Source organism: Cuculus canorus, chromosome 2, assembly GCF_017976375.1.
Source record: "Cuculus canorus isolate bCucCan1 chromosome 2, bCucCan1.pri, whole genome shotgun sequence".
In the NCBI taxonomy this organism is placed as follows: domain Eukaryota; kingdom Metazoa; phylum Chordata; class Aves; order Cuculiformes; family Cuculidae; genus Cuculus; species Cuculus canorus.
In genome coordinates this window covers 129,928,757-129,949,054 of record NC_071402.1, presented here as the reverse complement: position 1 = coordinate 129,949,054, position 20,298 = coordinate 129,928,757, and the positions used below count along the sequence as shown (strand labels likewise).

Sequence of the window (20,298 nt, the reverse complement as noted above, 5' to 3'; positions counted from 1 at the left end):
TGTCAGAACGAGAGCTCAAAGAAACCTACCCCGAGGGCAGTAATCCTAACGAAAATTTTTCAGGATGTTTTGTATTAGCCTGATCTTAACTGCATTTCTAGATGAGTCAACCTTATTGTAAGAGGATGTTTTCTTACTTCAAGACTATTAAAAATAGGCATGTGCCACCTTGTCTGCATACTCTGTAAGTTCATACCTGCTTAACTAAAGAAAGGCATTAAATCTACTGTTTATAAAACAGATTATGTTAGGACTTAGACTTCCTAATACAGCTGCAAAAGTGACTTCAGGAAGTAAGCAAATTAATAAGACACATCTTAAGAAAATAGCCTCTAAAGATAACTAACTTGTTAGTCTATTTATATTGGCGAAATGTTTCTTTGTATTGCCTTGACTATGAAAGACAGATATACATATAAATATCTAAAGTAAAAAAATCTGTGCGTGCATGTATGTTTTTCTTATTTCCACCTGAGACAACTTTAGCAAGCTGAAATTTGACAGTTATTATGTCTCATGAGGCCAGCACTTAAAAAAACTAGCTGTGCTTCTATGAAACATTTAGGACCTGTTACTAAGGTAGAATTACATTTGTAATATAGCTGACTAAAGAAACAGTCTCATAATTACAATGACATGATTAACTGCATTTTTTCAGACATCATTTAATTGCCAAACACATAATAGCATAATATTTTTTCTTATATTTAATTTGACAAATTAAAGAATTATAATTTAATATAAGGAAAATAAACAGAAATACAAGAGTACCTCAAAATACACAGGATAGCAAAATAACATGTCAAACTGAACCACAAGAAACCTGTTCCTTAGAAGAACTGTGTAGAGGAAGTGTAACATAGTTTACAACTGTAACTATAATATTCTAGCATAAAAATGTAAGTATTTAAAGATCTGCTGAAGTTCATAATTCAAAGCAAAAAAACAGTACTATTTCAAACCAGAAAGGGGACAAGTGGGTGAACAATTCTCAACAAAACAAATATTTTTAATATAGCTTAAATGTGTTTCCTAAATAAAACTATTACATTAAGACAAATGGTATCTGTCGTACTCTGAAGTTGAACAAAACTAAGCTGATGTCACTAATAAATACAACTGTGGATGATGTGAAATTTGGAACTGTAGTCACAAAATTAAATGTATGTACTCAAATGTTCTTCATCACTTCTGAATTAATTTATTCAGTGACAAAATGTACATCCAGTAAAGTAAAATAGATTTCCCATAGATACCGCACAACCCGCAGAACTTAGCTATTATGACTTCTGTAAGAAAGAGACAACAATCGTGAGACTGAATGACGCAACGTGAGCATACAACAGGATGATGCTCAAGCGGTAAAAAATACATATTCCTGTTAAACATCCCTTCCTTTAAGTATGGCATGAACTGTGAATAAAATGCTTACCTAATATTAATTTACATGGCTCAACTGTCCTCTATAAAGTAAGTCACGTTATATAAACCTGAAGGTCTGTTATTTGAAGCCTTTTGAATGGCACAGGATAGGTAAGGCCCTCAAACTGCAGGCTTGGAGTGTCTATGATATCTATTCAAAACCCCATTAAAGATAATTAATTATGGAAGACAAATCTGTTATGGGGTGTCCTAATTAGTTATGGAGGACTCTCAGCACACTGTTTGCATAAGGAGAAAAGAATACACAAGGCTTTCCTTTCCTGAAATCATGCAATGCAGCAAAAACCAAATCTAAACTTCAAGGAACTTAAGTTACAGTTTTTCATACAGACCGGGCATAATAAAAGACCATCGTAGTTACTGAAGCAGATGTATTGTGTGCTGCCATAGTAACAGAACATTAGGTAAGTAAAGATCAAGTAAGGGATTAGCCTGATTAGCGTCCATGCAAGGCTTCATTTAAGCTACACAAACATTTATCATAACCAACAGCTGGAAAAGATTGTATCGGCTTCAGAGAAAACAAAAAAATGTGATAACATGATGAAATACACACAAAAAATGTATGTATAAACAGTATGAAGAGAATGACTGGTCATTTACAGCACTTTTGCTCCAGTTATAACAAGAAATAGGTGAATGTTCCTTCCCCTTGAATCAGTCACATCCTCATTTTCTACTCAAGCAGTTTTAGGGAAAGCTTCCCAAATAAGATCCTTGGAACGTATCTTATTTTTTAAATAAATTATAACTATTGTTCTTTAATGACTTATGAGATTAATGAAGCCATTATATACACAGGAACATGGGAATTCATTCACACAAAGGAAGCAGTATTGTTTCAGGTTTATAATTTATTGTATGAAATAACTTTGTATCACACAAAACTAGCATAAAGTACTAAAAAACAGTTTTAAGCAAAATGTCTCAAAATACTACAGATCATCTTGTTTTTCTTTTCATCAAGCAACACATTTTACATAACATGTCCATCCAGCTTTCTTCTTGCCCACTACAGAAGAATGTACCTAGTAAAGGATCAAATGAACTGCAAGAAGATGAACAAGAACTTTTTAAAAACATAAATCAGCACTAGTTTTGATTTTTGTTTTCCTTTAAAGTTTACACATCCTTAGTACATTCTGAAGGCCTTCTGATCTAAATAACTCTTAAATAATTCAGTAATACTGAATAATACGATTTAATAAATTGGGCTTTTTAAAAAAAGCACAGTCCGCAGTTAAATTTAAGGAAAATGGGAATGAAAATGGATCTACCTGATCCAGTAGTGGCTGATAAATTGCCATGAAAAATGAAGAACGCATATGGTAAATAAATATGGAAAAAAAACACAGGAAAAGGGGAAATAAGATCAAATCTAACACAGAACTGTTAGTTTGTTGAGATTTTTTTCCAAGCTGAATACTGAACCTTTAGTCATAATGAGATCAACATTCATTGAGTTGATTCATGGCTTTTACATAATTTTATGCTGGCATTACTGGCTTGACTGACAGAAGTACAATTCTTGTTACAGCAAATATTTACAAATATTTTAACAAAACAGCACATCCAAGCAGCTGAATCAGCTTTATAAGTTGCCTTACTAACACTACCATCACACAGAATTTTTCTTTGGCGGTCTTTACTATATAGATAATACTTAAAATCATAGATAATATTTAAAATTAAAAGATGACTGTACTGTAAAAGCATGCATACACTCTACTAGAAGTAAGAATTCAGTGAAAACTGTATAATGGGATCTATATTTAGACTAGGGAAAAAAAAGAACTTCAACCTTTCTTTATAATTACTTTTGCACTTCTCAAAGATTGAAAGTTTCCCTTTTTTGCATTGAACTATTATTCAAGGTAAAGTATTAGTTCCAATTCCTATTTATCAAACAGATAAAATCATTGCTTAATTTCATATCATACTACACCATTAAATTCCTCTTTTGCACAGTGGTTCATCCTATTAACTATTTTTTTGTCTTGTGAGTCATTTTGCTTATATGACAACCACAATAACAGTATTTGAGTTTAGTGTTCATTGCTTAGACCCCCGAGACTTCTCTTCTCCAAGCATCTGTAAGTCCAAGCCCTTGCAGCATCTCCCCATATGACAGATGTTTTACTCATTATCACGGCTTTTCACTCTGCTCTCTCCAGTATACCTAAGTCTCTGTTGCACAGGGGAGCCCACAATTAGATCCAACACTCCAGATGTGACCTCACCAGTGCTGTGCAGAGGGGATCACTTCCTTCAACTTGCTGGCAATGCTCTGCCTAGCATAGCCTAAGGGGGCTTTGGCCTTCTTTGCCATAAGTGTGCACTGCCAGCTCCTGTTCAACTTCTTGTCTACCAGGACTCCTCACGGTCTTCTCTGCAGAGCTGCCTTCCAGCTGGTCCGCCTGCTGCCTCTAATGTTATTGCTTTCCCATTTTGCATCTCCAATTGTTGAATTTCATGAGACTCCTTTTTATCCGTTTCTCAAGCCTGCCAAGGTCATTCTGAATGGCAGCACAACCACCTAGTCTACCAACTGCTCCTCCCAATTTTACAACATCTGTATACTTGCTGAGTGTGTGCTCTACCATATCATTCAGATCTTTACTGAAGATTTCAACTAGTATTGACCCCTAAGATCAGTTAGTGACTAGTGACTGGGCTTCAGCTGAAGTTTACTCTTGGAGCCTGGTAGGTCAGCCAGTTTTCAATCCACCTCACTGTTCACTTTTCTAGTCTGTACTTCATCAGTTTTTCAATGAGAAGTCATGGAATACAGTATCAAAAGCCTTGCTGAAATCATACAAACCATGTCCATTGCTCTCCTCTACCCATCAAGCTAGTCATTTCATTGTAGAAGACTATCAGGTTGGTGAGGAGTAATTTCCTCTTCGTAAATTCAAGCTGACTACTTCTCATCTTTAATATGTTTGGAAATCCTAAGCTTGAAACTTAGAGGATCATGGAACCTCTAAGAATCCTACCCAAAACAAGATGTTCAAAATTTCCATACCTCCAGCCACGGACAAGAGCCCAGTCCCTGTTTAAACCAGAACCTCCAAGATTTCCCAGCCCTAGCACCCTGATATGTGCCTGAAAAATTCAGTCAGGTAGTTCAAGAAATGCAAAATAGTATAAAGTATTTGTCCACTGTAATAACAAGAAACTTCAAACTTGTTGCATCCCTGGAGGTTTAGAGAAGCAGCATACATAACACCACAGTAATGTCTGAGCTCTGATCAAGCTGTCTAGCTTGTCTATGGTGACAGAGCTGAGTTCAGCATGGTCTAAGCTACCAAAACCAGAAGATAAAGCTGCGCTGGATCTTGTACCAACACATGAACCGCCAAAGTGAACAACTAGCCACTCATCATGCCCTAATAGGACATGGGTTTCGCACTATTTCTCTTAAATAGGAACCACAGCCTTTTCACTGGAAAGAAGGTTTTAATCCAAAGGGAAGTCCCTTTCTCTTCATCAGTTTCTGGGCTTCAAGGAGTCACGTAAGAGCTCTCTGAATCAGTGCCTATCAGTTTACAATAACCATCAGTATGCTCATTATAAGGCAATTAAGATTTCTTCCTTCCTACATTGCTTTTAGATTGAGTTGATCTAGATAAAGATTAAATCTAAACTTTATATTAAATTGCTACAAAATAACTGTTACCAGTACAGGAAAAGGTTAAAAGCCAGTTCAAAAAAGTATTTATAAACTAATGGAATATCTCAGTATCATATAATTGCTTGCTGCATGCAAAAGATTGAAAGGCCCTAAAGTGTTATTATTTCATTTCCCACATACCACTTAGATTAGGAAGATTGAACATATTCAGAATTGAACTGGAAATTTTAAAAAAAATTGTTTATTCCTTATAAAGCCATTCTAAATTAATCCTTGCTTGACTCTAAGATACACAGCTTTTTACAAAGATCTCTGTTCTCAGAGAATAAAAGTAAAGAACGCATAATATAAGTATTCCAGTGAACAAGCTAAACCAACTTGCCAAAGCACATTTTTATTCATCATAAAACTTGTCTTAAAGACACTTAAAACTATAGCACACAAGTTCTAAATTAGACTCAGGAATATGCAAACTGACAGCCACAAGGACAAACACATACCCTTAATAATCGACTCAGCTGCATACAGATCCCATTTGTAGGTCACCTAAAGGACAGACAAGTCTCATTAGATTTAGCACAGCAGGAAGGAATGTAAAACCAATAAAACAATGCCCTGAAGGCAATTTGTTACATTTAAAATACCATAAACAAATGGTAGCGTCAATTTCTTAATTCTGGTAAAATATCACTGGCAAGCCAAGAGAACAGAAATTGCAGAAATTACTTGAGACTCCAGAGAAATCTTTTTAAAAATACTTAGATCTGCTTAGAATTCATTCGAAACCTACAGTTATTTTCAACCCTTTGAAGAATCATAAAAACTTGATATTGCATCTATTCTCCCACATGTATTTTCATAATTCCTTAAAAAATGTATTTCTACTCTGTAAGTTTATTGTGAAACAAATTAATTTTTATAAGGCTTGTGATGATAAAAAAGACAGCCAGGGAGAGACCTCATTATTTCTTTTACTAATATAGGTGCATTTTTTCAGTAGTGCAAGACAATAACTGTTAATGAGAATCCAATTCATCAGTGGGAGTCAGTGATACTATAGCTCTGGCTTTGCATGAGCTTCCAGAGGATTAAAAACCATCAACATCTTCTTGAGGACATTAATCAGATCAAGTTAGATGGACAATAAGATGATTAATACTTGCTTAGAACTTGCAAAACACCCACCTTTCATGTCTGCCTTTGCACCCTTAAGAGGTTGACAACCCCAGTATTAGGCTTTGCAATAAAATGGCAGAAGACTAAAACTAGCACTTACCTTAGACACTAACAGTCTTTGCTAGCAATGTCTTCAAAATGACATACAGCAACATGGACTGATACAATAATTCCCATACATTTGCCTCTGGTTTTACTGTAACTTCCTTTTAGGTTAAATAAAATATTACTACATTTTCTGCATTTGTTTGTCCAAAGTCTGAGTAACATTTTTCTTTCTTTTTTGAAATGCACTGAATAGGATTCCAAAAGTTTCAGTGCTGGAAAGTAAACCTTACAGCATGAAAAGACCATTGTAGATATCAGCATTTCAGTCTCCAAGTAACCAGTTATTTGATTTTAACATAAGAATTCTTCTAACAGCTTTCCTTTCCATCTCCTAAATTGTGTATTGCAGTCAGATGAATAATATCACCTTTCTCATTACTCATCATTTCTCCAAGGAATTATAGCCCTTTAAAATAAAAAATTAACTTACTTCCCTACAACTTGTACTGAAGAAGAAGCAGCCAGAGAATGAATCTAGCCTGAGAAATCTTAGGTGTCCCAGTTTACATACTGTTGGGAGGAATCAATGTTTTGAACTTCACTTTAAGGATAAAGGATTACTGATTATCAATTTTGTTGCAAGGTTTCTTTCTAATTACCTGTTTCTAGATGGCTTTTACACAGAACTTCCAGTAAACCTGTAACAGATTACCACTTAAAAACTTTTCAAGAAACAAGACTACCTAAGCTGTGTCAAAAGTGTCCTCACATCCTCTAAGGTTCACAATTTCTGAGATACAAAACTATTTTTAATTAGTCTGAAGAAAGCACAGAAGAATAAAAAATTAAGAATAAGTTTTAAAATAAATTCTAAATCCTAAGCCAGATATCAGCAAATAATTTTTAATGTGGCATCCTAGAGGAAAAAAAAATATTAGCTAAGCCCATACCACACTACCTGAATATATTTCTTTCATAATCTTAGATCCTATAAGCTAATTTCAGATACAAGCTGCTATAAGCTTTATGAAACTAGTAAAGTCAGAGAGAAAAACCTTGCTAGCTACCACAAGTGACCCCATTTCTTACCAGTCAGGAAGGCAGTGACTGTCTGCTCCTCTTTTAATACTGAACAAGATGCTAAATCCAGTCAACGTTTCTATGAAGGTATGGACATCCATAATGTCTCTGGATATTCTCATGTTGATGAAGAGGTGTTCTTGCAATTTAGATGAGATTTATTCAAAAGGCAGGCAACCACAACAGAGAGCTTCTTGATTTAACTCTAGCCATTGACTGTTTTAGTGTTAATTCATTTACAACAACTTTTAAGGCCAGTTAACACAATAGTACTGTTCTGAGCAGCTATACTGCTTTGTTGTTTCAGTAAAGTGGACTTGCATTCTAGCCCAGCCGGAAGCAATTCAGATACAGCCAAACCAGGAAGAACATTTGGACTGCCATATTATACCAGTAAGTAAGATGGCCCTATCCACTCTTGCAGCCCAGGTGAGGTACAAAAATCACAGCAGAAAACTAAGCAGGAAAGATCATAGAATCATGATGTTAGAAAAGAACTTTGAGATTATCAAGTCCAACTGTACCTGTCTACTACCAAATCACATTCCTAAGATCTCCATCTACTTGCCCTTTAAATACCTTCAGGGATGGACACTCAACCACTTCCTTGGGCAGCCTATTCCAGTACTTGATAAGCCTCTTGGTGAAGAAGTTTTTCCTGGTGTCCAATCTGAACCTCCCCTGGCACAGCTTGTGGCCATTCCCTGTCCTCCTATCACTTGGGTGAAGAGACCAACACCCATCTCTCCACAACCTCCTTTCAGGCAGTTGTAGAGAGCAATGAGGTCTCCCCTCAGCCTCCTCTTCTCCACGCTAAACAACCCCAGTTCCCTCAGCTGCTCACAAGACTTGTTCTCCAGCCCCTTCACCAGCTTCATTGCTCTTCTCTGGACACGCTCCAGGACCTCAATGCCTTTCTTGTAGTGAGGGGCCTAAAACTGAACACAGTATTTGAGATGTGGCCTCATCAGTGTTGAGTACAGGGGAAGAATCACATCCCTGGTCCTGCTGCCCATGCTGTTACTGATATAAGCCAAGATGCTCTTGGCCTTCTTGGCCCCTGGGCACACTGCTGGCTCATGTTCAGTCGACTGTCAACCAACACCCCCAGGTCCTTCTCCTCCAGGCAGCTTGCCAGCCGCTCTTCCCCAACACTGTAGCACTGCACAGGGTTGTTGCACCCCAAGTGCAGGACTCTGCACTTGGCCTTGTTGAACCTCGTCCTGTTGACCTCAGCCCATTGATCCAGCCTGTTCAGAGCACTCTGTAGAGCCTCCCTGCCCTCAAGCAGATCGACACTCCCTCCCAGCTTAGTGTCATCCGTGAACTTAGTAAGGATGCATTCGATCCCCTCATCCAGGTCATTGATAAAGATATTGAACAGAGCTGGACCCAGCACTGAGCCCTGGGGGACACCACTTGTCATCAACCTCCAGCAGGATTTAACTCCATTCACCACTACACTTTGGGCGCAGCCATCCAGCCAGTTTTTAACCCAGCAGAGGATTCGCCTGTCCAGGCCAATGGCAGCCAGTTTCTCAAGCAGAATGCTGTGAGAAACAGTGTCAAAGGCTTTACTATCCACAGCCTTTCCCTCATCCACTAAGTGGGTCACCTTGTCATAGAACACAATCAGGTTAGCGTGTCAGATGACACACTGGCATTCTCTCTCACTTTGCAGAAGAGAGATCTTCTATATCTTCTACATTACCCGTTTCTATTCCTTTTATATGACATTACTAAGCTATGGACTTATCAAATTACCATTTGATCTTCTTTTCCATGCTCTTCTCTGAATGCTCTCTATTTATCAACAGCTGCACAAAGTATGAGGCCAGATCTGACCATAATACTCTAGAAGCACTTGTAATACTAGAATATCCCTTTTCTAATTTCGTTTTCTTGTTTCTGTATCTGTGGTTGACATAAGGTATTTTATCCACAGTGGAAATTTGCTATACTCTGTGATTCCTACACCACTTTCAAAGTTACTGCCTTCCTAGAACAATTCTCCAAATATGGCCTATACTATTTTTGTCTCTAAAAACTCTTCTTCATATTTGGTTGCAGCAAAAAGCATACCTTTTGCTTATATTGTTTGCCAAGCAATCCTTATCAATAGGTTACTTCCGATCAATCACACTTTTATTTACAAATCCTTAAATCTTTGTGTTGCCTGCAAACTTTATCAGACAAATGTTAAATAGGTTCAGGACAGTAATAGTTTCTGTAGAACTGCACATGGTGAGAATTATCTTTTGAAATATATCAGTTATCTAATTTTTAATGTATTTAATGAGGATGAGTATAATTACAGTTATCCTGCTTTTAATTAAGATGCCATGAAGTAATAAGTCAAATTTCTGCCAACCTCATATTGTATCATCACAACAATCTTAATCAGCCAAGACTATAATCCTATAAAAAAGGCTTGAAGTCAATTTGACAAAATAAGTAGATTCCATGTTGGTTGACATTAATTACATTATTCTCTTAACTCTTTATTAAGCTAGTTTTGCCTGTAGCAGTGCATCCTTTTTTTTGTTGATCAATATCGAACTCACAGACTTCTAACTACTCAAATTCTCTCTCTTCACATGACAACATTAATTTTCACTTTGCCCTCTTGAGCATAGAGTGTTCCACAAGTTTATCAATGTTATTGCTGCAATCCAGAATTTTGCTAGGCCAAGTACTAAAACTCAACACAAATACCTCATTATTATGGAATATGAAAACATCATCTGTTTATTTGGCAAAGGCAGAATAGCCTTACGTATTGAACATTTCTCTACATTTCTGTATATATACATTTCCTTAGTAAAGTCTCAAAATCATCAGACAAGGGATTGGTTGGTTGGTTTCCTATGTGCCCTTCTCTCTCAATTGTCAGGCTACAACTTTTCACTTCCCCAAAGTTACTTCCATTTAATATTCAATAGTCTTCTTTAAACTGATTCAGGCTGATGAACATTTCAGATTTACAGAATTGCTAAATTCAAAACTCTTTACTAAACAAATACAATCAAGTTATGATCACACATTGCACAAAATGCATTTTAGTTTAATAAGGAGTTTCCCTCTGTTATACTAAGTTATCATACAGGTGACCTTTGCATGGATATTTTTGTATTACTAGAAAATAAACTGTTGGTTTTAGAAATGGTGAGGATTTTTTGCTCTGTCATCATGAAGCCTTTAAAAGTGTACCAATCTTTTAAAAATGTTCTTACAGTGCACTTTTCATCTGCATTCTACACACATATATATATTACACTCCAACAACTGCATTCTTGTTACATGGTTTTATACTTTTAAGAGGATGTTGCCCCACAACATTTAAGGTAATTTTGTTCCAAAGGTGTCAAGCACAGAGAAAGTGAAAATGCAGTGTTGACAGTGTCATTCTGTTTCTTTTCTGACATTCTGATCCTAAATATATTATAAATAGGTATATAACAACTACATTTATAATAAATCTTATAAATATTTATTACACTGAAGTAATTTGAATGTTCCTGCCTGGTTGTTTTCACTACAAAGAATGATTTTGATTTTGTAATTTGCTACCAAAAGTAAACAAACTACGTCTTGCTTTAGCTCCACTGGTGACTTCAAAATGTTACTTTTTCTAATGCATTGTAAATAGACAGCTCTTGTCAGAATAATTCGACTTACTTCAAGAAGACAGTACATATGCACATCTAAGTAACTTTTTCCCACAGCTCTGGGTCACTTAATGGTGCGTGGGTTGTGCACCTAATAAATAAACTGAATTCTTACAAATATCAGGTCTTCTCACTAAAGACTGAAGATTCGCATAAGATGAAGTGTTTATAATATTTGGACTTCCACTGTTTGGAAACTGTTCTCCACCTGTTCATTGACTGCAATTTTTGTTCCACATCCTCTGAAACATCAACTGAAAAATGAGAACTGAAATAAACAATCCTTGATCAGGATGGAATATCTTTTTGCCTTATTGAAAAAATAAGACGGAAGCCATTGGAAGGACATCATTTACTGGTACATGAAATATAAATTATCTCAGGCTTGGAAGCCTTACAGAAAAAAAGCAACTACATACTACAAATTGCAATATTATGACAGCTAAGAGAAAGTTCTGCTTCTGAAAGATGATCAGTAACAAACAGCAATAGCTCCTAACAATTCCATAGGCAAATGTCACTTGAGAAAACTGTCAGTCTTCTGCACTTCATTAAACTGCACAGACTTAGTACAACTGCTTATTCAATAAGCTCAAGGGCACAACATTCATTTAGAGGGATCCTGAAAGGTTAGAGAAAGGGACTGACAGTGATCTTGTGAAATATAACACAAACACAGCATCCTGCATTTGCGACAGAATAACCCCACGTAGCAGTCCATGCTGATTCCAAAATATTCAAAACAGCTTTGCAGAAAAGGACCATCTGAACAGGAGTCAGCAGTATGTAGCAGTGCAGAAAACTGACTGGGCTGTATTAGTACGGAAGGAGATTTCATTACAGGGAATACAGGAATTGTTCCTCTGTATTTGGCGTTTTTCAGAACACACTGGAGTACTGTTTCTAGTTTTGGACTCCCCAGCATAACGTATGAGGAACAGGAGGAAACCCTGCACAGGGCTACTAAAATGACGTGAGAGAATTTAGCTTGTTCAGCCTGAAGTACAGAAGATGAAGGGTGGGGAAGAATTATAATTAACAGCCATAGAGAAAAGTAAACTGGACTTTCCTTGCAGATCCTTCTTGGCCTTTTATCCTTTCCTAGTGCAAGAGGCACCAAGGAAAATGCTGACCAAATACTATGAAAAAACAGTCTTCTCCATACAGGGGGATGTGCACTGGAATTGCTTTCCCCAGACAGTCTGTGAAATCTCTGGTTTTGGACATATTCAAAACTCAATGAGACAAGGCTCTGCACTACCATATCTAACTAACCTGACCCCACTTTCAGCAAGGTGTTGGACCAGATGATATCTAGATATATCTTTCAATCTTAATTATTCTTCCATTCTTGGACAAAAGACTACATTGCATCTGCTGGGCATCAGTAGTATCTATAGATAGTGAAGAACTAAATAAATATTATAAAGAACTCAACAAATATTATGACTGTATGTTGTTACCCTTCATCAATGTACCATGCTTTGCAATGAGAAAACCAAAACACCCAGCAAGCAATGTGATGTAAATATGCATGATAGAATCTGTCCCTTAGAAAACTGAATAGGAAAACAGACAATATTCTGTTTCAGAAATGTCCCCAGAAAGATACTCAAAGAAGTTGCTCTATGCAACCAATAGGTAAATTTTGCGACTAAACCGCACAGGAAATTTGCACTACAGATTCAGGAAATTACCTTTGTCTGTAAGACACACTGTCATATTATTAGGAATCATGTCCCACTGGAGGAAATCTGCTGTCAAAGACAGATGGAGTGATTTGAGCTGCTTCCACATTCTTCAATGTGGTAATGAATAAAATAAAAAAGAGAAAACACTTAAAAATTGCATGACAGGACAGCTACTGAGAAAGAATAATGCCCCACCATCCAAAACAATTAAATGGGATACTTTTAAGCAGTAGGGATGTATCCTTTGGCACTTGTACACACACCTACTTGTCAACTACCAGATTATCAGACAAGGAGAACAATGTTTAAAAAATGTTAAAAGATTGTTTCAAGAGGTCTTAAACATTACAGTTTTACTGAATGAAATGAACTGCTTTAAAATAAAACAGTTGTTAGACATGTATTTGGCATCACAGACAAAGTAATATCCAAAAGCAGAGGAAAATAGATAAAAGATACAGAGAGAGGAGGAGAAAGCTCATCTCATAAAAGAATGTTATTAGTTTTAGAAACCATGGATTTATAATTTTACAGATTTTCAGGTTACTGAAGTACCCAACTGGTTTTCCTACTTCCAGATAAACACTGTCTTCATTGATTATCTTGGTAACATCCACCCAAGTCTGTCTATAGCAATAAGCTCTAAAAAAAACCCTCATGATAATCCAAAAACAATTCTGAAACTTGGAGGAGAAAAGTCTAACTATTACAACTGAAAACACACCTGAATTTTTATAATAACATACAAATTTTATTAATTTTCAAAGATATATAAAAAATAGAGGTTATTACTGCCTTTACCTTCCAGAGGTCAGCTGTTCCTTCAACAAGTTTGGCATTTGTTTTACAGTATTTCAGAGCCAGATGTAAACATTCAGTTCCATAATCTAGGTCGTAGTCTGTACACTGTAGCAATTAAAAAAGAATAAATATTCTTAATTTAGTCTTACAGAAATCATATTTCTAAGCAATGACAGATTTTATTTCATTAATTAAACCTCACAACTCAACAGTCCTGTCTGGAATAATGCATGCTGTATTAGGTAGGTAGGTTCAGGATGGATCAGAAATAAAAAGTCCAAGAAGTTTATACCAAATTCTAGCTATCCAGCAAAGTGTTACAGAAGACAACAAACAATTTATAACCACAAATTATTTCAATTTAGTGCTTCAAGTATCTTGCTACATCTTTTTGTTGTTAACTAAATTAATGAGAAGTTACATGTATAAAAAAATAGTCATCAGCCTTCTGGTGACAAACTTTTAGAGTATAGGAACAAGTTAGTAACTTGTAGAAGCATGACACTTCTCAAATGCCTTGTCGGTTTTGGTTTTAGCAGCACCAAAAAGGGTAGTAGTAACTAAGACCTTCTGTATGCCTTACATGTTTCCCTCTACATTTTTTCTCCAGTTATCTGCACACAAAGTAGCAAAGTTGCACACTGCTCCATGAGCCTTCCGAATTAAAAAAAAAAAAATAAATATAAAACAGAAAAATGTTGTCCACTAATTAGTCATCTAGAAGAGGCATTCTTGTCTCAACACACCCTTCCCAAGCAGTCTGGCTTCTTACAGTTAGTGATTATAATACTCCTATTTATGGAAAACTGAGTAAGGAGCAGAATGTCTCCAGCCAAAACACAGGTAGGTACAAAAGCAGGAGCCAGAGGCTGGACTACCTCAAGATTAATTGGCCTGGTTAAAATAAAGTTCTAGTCTATTTTAATAGCGCTAAACTACCAGTCCACCTAGAAACATTAAAAACATGCAGCAAGGAAGGATAATTCAAGATGGGGTGTTTCATAGAAATGGATGGTAAGCCCACAGGCTGGATAGCCCAGTATCCAGTCTCTTTCCACTGTCAACACCTGCTAGACAGAATAATTAAGTAAGAACAAAGCAATCATATCTTCTGACTTTCCCAGAATACTCCCTTGGCCTCACATAAAGCTATTATCCTGGCTTAGGAAATCCCTAAATTCACAAGTCCCAAGGGGCATGTTGAACAAGAAGTGGCAGCCTTAACAGTCCTCAGTGAATCACAGCAATTGTGAACTGAGTACTCCATTCAGTTTTGGGACCCCCCAACATAACGAGGACATGGAGCAAGTTGGAACGGGTCCAGAGGAAGGCCACAAAGATGATGAGAGGGCTGAAGTACTTCTCCTGTGAAGACAGGCTGAGAGAATTGGGATTGTTCAGCGTGGAGAAGGGAAGGCTCCAGGCAGACCTCATAGCAGCCTTTCAGTACTTAAAGGGGCTGTACAAGAAAGCTGGAGAGGGACTTTTTACAAGGTCATGTAGTGATAGGACGAGAGGGAATGGCTTTAAATGGAAAGAGGGAAAATTTAGATTAGGTATAAATTTAGATTAGGTATAAGGAAGAAATTCTTCACCATGAGTTATGAGGCACTGGAACAGGTTGTCCAGAAAAGTCATGGATGCTCTGCTCCTGGAAGTGCTCAAGGCCAGGTTGGATAAGGCTTTCATCTACTCGAAGGTGTCTCTGCCCATGGCAGTGGTGGCGGAACTAGATAATCTTTAAGTTCCCTTCCAAATCAAACTATTCTATAATATTCTATAAGTAATCAAGATACAAGAAGAGTCAACAGAAAATATAACAGAATAGGGAACTCTAGGTCCAAAATACATAAAGTGGAGCGATCTCTCAAGTACAGAAGTTCAGAGATAATTTGCCAATGAAACCAGAAAGAGCTTACTGACTTAACGTTAAAGTCCAAATACTTATTGCCAAAATATTTCTTGTTTTGTTTTTAAGGAAAATTTTCTGGTAGAATGCAAACTATTTTCTACTAATACAAATAACATACAGATTAAAAAAAAAAAAATTTTTTGCCTCAGATGGGAAGAGAAAATTTCAGAAAAAAATATCTGTGAAAGAATTTCCTTTGAATTAAAATCAAGTTACATTTTAAAATATATGTGTAACAAACCATACTAGAACAAGACTAAGCAATTCCAACTTTTTAGCAAGGCATTAATTACAGATAATTAGTAGGGTGTGGAAAGTTCTATAAATGGGTTTAAGCATCTTGAGGGTATTTCTGGCTTCAAGGGATGAAATATGACACAAAGTAATAATTAAAAACATATTTCACTAACACTTGTACATCATGGCATTTACCACTCTAATTATCTATAATTTTTTAAACCTAAACATATTGTCACAATGTACTCTTCTCCAAGTCTGATACACTGATGTCAGAGGAGAAGGATCAAACAGAAGTACCAGCTCATGACCAGCCTACTTTATGTATTAACTGTATGCTAAACAGACCTACAGGTGAAATTTCAAAAACTTGAAAGCTTCTATATTGTTCTAAGAAATTCAGTTAACAAATTAAGCGTTATCAAGGAGTGCCTGTAATAAGAAGTTGTATAAACCTGCTGACCTAGGCATGCAAACATCCCATCCTAAGTCTTCCGATTGTATTTCATTGTCCATCCAGAGCCATTTTACATTACAACAATCTGTTCAAAACTCTTACTGTTTTCAAAGGCATTCTAATCAGTAGTTTTGAGGACCAACTTTTTGGTAGGTAGTTTTTCGTTTGTTTTCCAAGACTGGATGTTTGAATAAAGTGCTATGGATGGAGTGAGATCCAGATTTTAACATTACACCAATTCTTCTCCTGGCCCCTAGATCAGTTTGAAAATATTTTGATAAATAATATTACTTCCTGAAACACAAGCCATACTATTGTTCCTTAGTTGTAAACATGGAACTAGGAGTTAGAGAAAAGAGCAATTACACAGCCCCTATCTCCCTGGTACTTACTAGTAGTCCATAAGTGAACTCGTTTCCAAAATAATACTTTGAACAAGAAAAACTATAAAGCAGCAGCATTTAATATTAACAACTGCTTTTACTGTTAACATGCACTGTTGTAGCCCTACAATACACTACAATACACTGTTGTGTATCTTCACATTGATAAAGATTTTTAATGGATATATGGAAACTGGTAACTATACAGCCACTTTCTTAATTTTTCATTATTACATAGTTTCATAACAAGGAAACAATATTTTTTTATGTATTAACTGAAAGAAAAACTTCAGATTTGCTCCTTTACACAGGAAGGTTTAAAGCCTGTATAAGGCCAGTCTTTTACACAGCCAGTGGACAAAAAAGTGTAATCTTTAATACTTTTTCCATTGTCAGCAAAAAGTGTCTCCTTTTTCCTCTGCCATGTAAATCCATTGTAGAACAGTATCAGAACACTTGCAATTGACATGCATAACTAATTAACAATAGCAGAGCTTTATGATTTTTCCAAATCAAGTTTCCACTGCTGAAGTACCATAGTATATCAAGAATATTCATCGTCAGGAACATCTGACTAAATTAAAAAAGAAGCAGACACAAGCTCTTGCTGAACCTGAATTTGCCTTTTCTTACTGTAGTTTATAAAGATTTTTTATTTTTGCTGTATTGATTACTACGGAAACCAAAAAAATGCTTAATCTCCTAGAGGATTTACAGCAAGTCCTCAGCCTACACCAATACAACACAAAAATAAGAAATAACAGAAGCAGCAAAGAGAAGAAGGAAACACATGAACAAGAAGAGTGAGATTAATATGAGTTCAGGTAAGCTCGTCTCTGAAACAATTTCTTCTGTTGTTAATTATTAAAACTGCTGTGACAAACATCCAGATGCACTAGTGCTTTACAGTGAAGTCATGACCAAATTAAGCAAGCTCAGGTTTCTATAGACCTGCACCTACACCCTAAGGCCTCTCACTCCAGTAACTCCAAGTGCCCTCTCCGTACATGCCATGATTCTCCTGCACTCTACATCAGATCCCCTCAATACTTCTCGACTGCACACTGAAATATTTTTGTATTCAAGTTGCTTCTAAGTCCACTAAATACCCGTTGAAGAACTTATGCTAAAAAAAAAAAAATATTTACTTAGATTTAGGTTCACCATGGAATCATTACACTGAAATAAGGTAACTAGACAATTACAAAAGACTGCCATTTTCTAACTCTGACCTCAAAACAAAACAAAAGCTGAAGTATAATCACAAGACTAGATCCTAGTTCCAGCATCCTTAAATGACTGGATGAAAGAAAGATCAAGTTTTAAAATTCTTTGAGAAAGCAAAAAAGCTAAATTTTCAATTCTTAAATCCATGCCTTAAGATACTTGCAGATACCCTACAGGAATATTATGATAGGTTTGTATCATTGCCTCAAGTTGTACCAGGGGAAATTTAGATTGGATATTAGAAAAGCTTTCTTTAGCAAAAGGGTTATCAAGCACTGGAACAGGCTGCCCAGGGAAGTGGTTGACTAACGGTCCCTGGAGGTATTCGAAACATGTGTGGATGAGGTGCTTAGGGACATGATTTAGTGGTGGACTTGGCAGTGTTAGGTTTATAGTTTGACTTGACAATCTTTTCCAACCTACACGATTCTATGATTCAAGCCCACTCCTTAAGTCTTAACCTTATAATGTATGACAGAAAATACTGTCTGCTACTGTTTCTCTCTCTGCAAAAGGAGAACTCCAAACCAACTAGTCATTCTGTAAAAGAAGTACTCAACTTTACACTGAAATCACAAATCCACTAATATTATCTTTTTGAAAAGCCCTAATTCTGTTTGAAAATCAGATGGAAAGCCCTAACCCCTATGTAGCCAGAATAATCCATAATTCAGTCTTTCCAGAGAATGAGGTCTGCTATGTTCTCCTAGACAAATCATGATCAGCCTGTAGAGAGAGGGGAAGAAGTGCAGCTTTGCTATTAAGGAATAAAAACTTAATCATAACTGGAGGTGCTTTGCTGAGGAAAGAATGGCATTAGTAGGCATAAACAGGAATATGTCAAGGATTGCATCCACATTACCCATTCAGTGTGCACGAGAGGCTCTGTTTGGTGCAAGTCTTTCCTGCATCCCAACTCAGAATCATACAAAATACACTTAACTTCTGCTGGAGAACTCAAAGTCATTTCCCTTCTGTTATAATCAAGGTGAAAATTATATGCAAGGACTACCCTAGCAGTCAGGATTCAGCATGCATTGCATTCATATGACTGACAATTGGGATGAGTATCATTGCTGGTGAAGTTGCAGTTTACACGTACAATCCTGAAACAACACCAAATTTCCAAAAATCAGACCCTTCCCTCAGTCTTTCTCTTTGTGCCACACCAGTAGATATATTCTTAATGTTACTCCAACAAAGTCCACACAAACTAACATAATAAAAATGAGAATATAAACTAGGTGAGAATAAACAGTGGTACTGGTATGAAGATGAACTATCTGATGCAACTAGGAGCTAGCAATTAACCAGACTGACCTCATAAAATAGGCCTTGACCTCATAAAATAGGCCTTGAGCATGAGAAAGTATTGATTTTTCTGATAACAGAAAAGGGTACACAAGTAGTTTGGAGCACACAGCTGAACATGGAATTCCAGACCTCATATACAATTTCAGCTTTTTTTAAAAGTTATATTTCAGTTACAATGTCAAGAAGAAATCAGAAAATAATATTTTATGTGACAACAGCAGTCAAAATACTGTGTTAGGACTCATTGCTTACAGTTTAAAAATTATCTTGTATTTTGGAAAAATCATAGAAACACAGAATTGTTTGGGCTGGAAAAGACATCTAAAGGTCATCCAGTCCAACCTCTCTGCAATAAGAAGAGACATCGTCTACTACATTAGGCTGCTCGGAGTCCCATCCATCCTGACCTTGAATATTTCCAGGGATGGGGCCTTTACCATCTCTCTGGGCAAGTCGTTCCAGCATTTCAACACTCTCATTGTAAAAAATTTCTTACTTCTACTCTCTTCATTTTAAAACCATTACCCATTGTCCTATCACATCAGGCGAAAGTTTGCCCCTATCGCTCATTCCTACAGGCCTCCTTTAAGTACTGAAAGGCCATAATAATGTCTCATTAGAGCCTTCTCCAAGTTTAACAATCCCAATAGTCTCAGCCTTTCTCCATAGGAGAGGTGGTCCACCTCTCTGACCATTTTCGTGGCCCTCCACTGGACCCATTCCAACACGTTCATGTCTTTCCATGGACCCCATGGCTGGATGCCGTACTCCAGGTGGGGTCTCTCCAGAGCAAAGTAGAGGGGCAGAAACACCTTCCTCAACGTGATGGTCACACTTCTTTTGATGCAGTCCAGAATATAGTTGACCTTGTGGTCTGTCAGGTCATGTCCAGCTTTTCATCCACCAGTATCCTCAAGTCCTCTGCAAGGCTGCTCTCAATCCCTTCAAGTTCCAGCCTGTATTGATACCAGGGGTTACCCCAACCCATGTGCAGGACCTTGCACTTGGCCTTGTTGGACCTCATGAAGTTCACACGGGTCAATTTCTCAAGCTTGTCCAGGTCCCTCTGGACGGCATTGTGTCCCACAGGCACATCAACGGCACCACTCAGCTGGATGTTGTCTGCAAACTCTCTGAGGGTGCACTCAATACAACTGACTATGTCATTAATGAAGATTAATTGAACAGTACTTGGAAAAAAGTTAAATGGACAGGACAAAGACAAGA

General features: G+C 36.8%; 1 protein-coding gene across 1 annotated transcript in view; it reads right to left on the bottom strand.

Moving 5' to 3' along the window:
- CRPPA (CDP-L-ribitol pyrophosphorylase A) overlaps positions 1-20,298 on the bottom strand; it is a 115,843-nt gene that overhangs the window by 58,139 nt on the left and 37,406 nt on the right. The window contains exons 4-5 of the mRNA XM_054059292.1: positions 13,542-13,646; positions 5,578-5,623 (exon numbers count right to left, since the gene is read on the bottom strand). Of these exons, the coding sequence (XP_053915267.1) occupies positions 5,578-5,623; positions 13,542-13,646 (151 nt within the window). The remainder of the gene's footprint in view (positions 1-5,577; positions 5,624-13,541; positions 13,647-20,298) is intronic.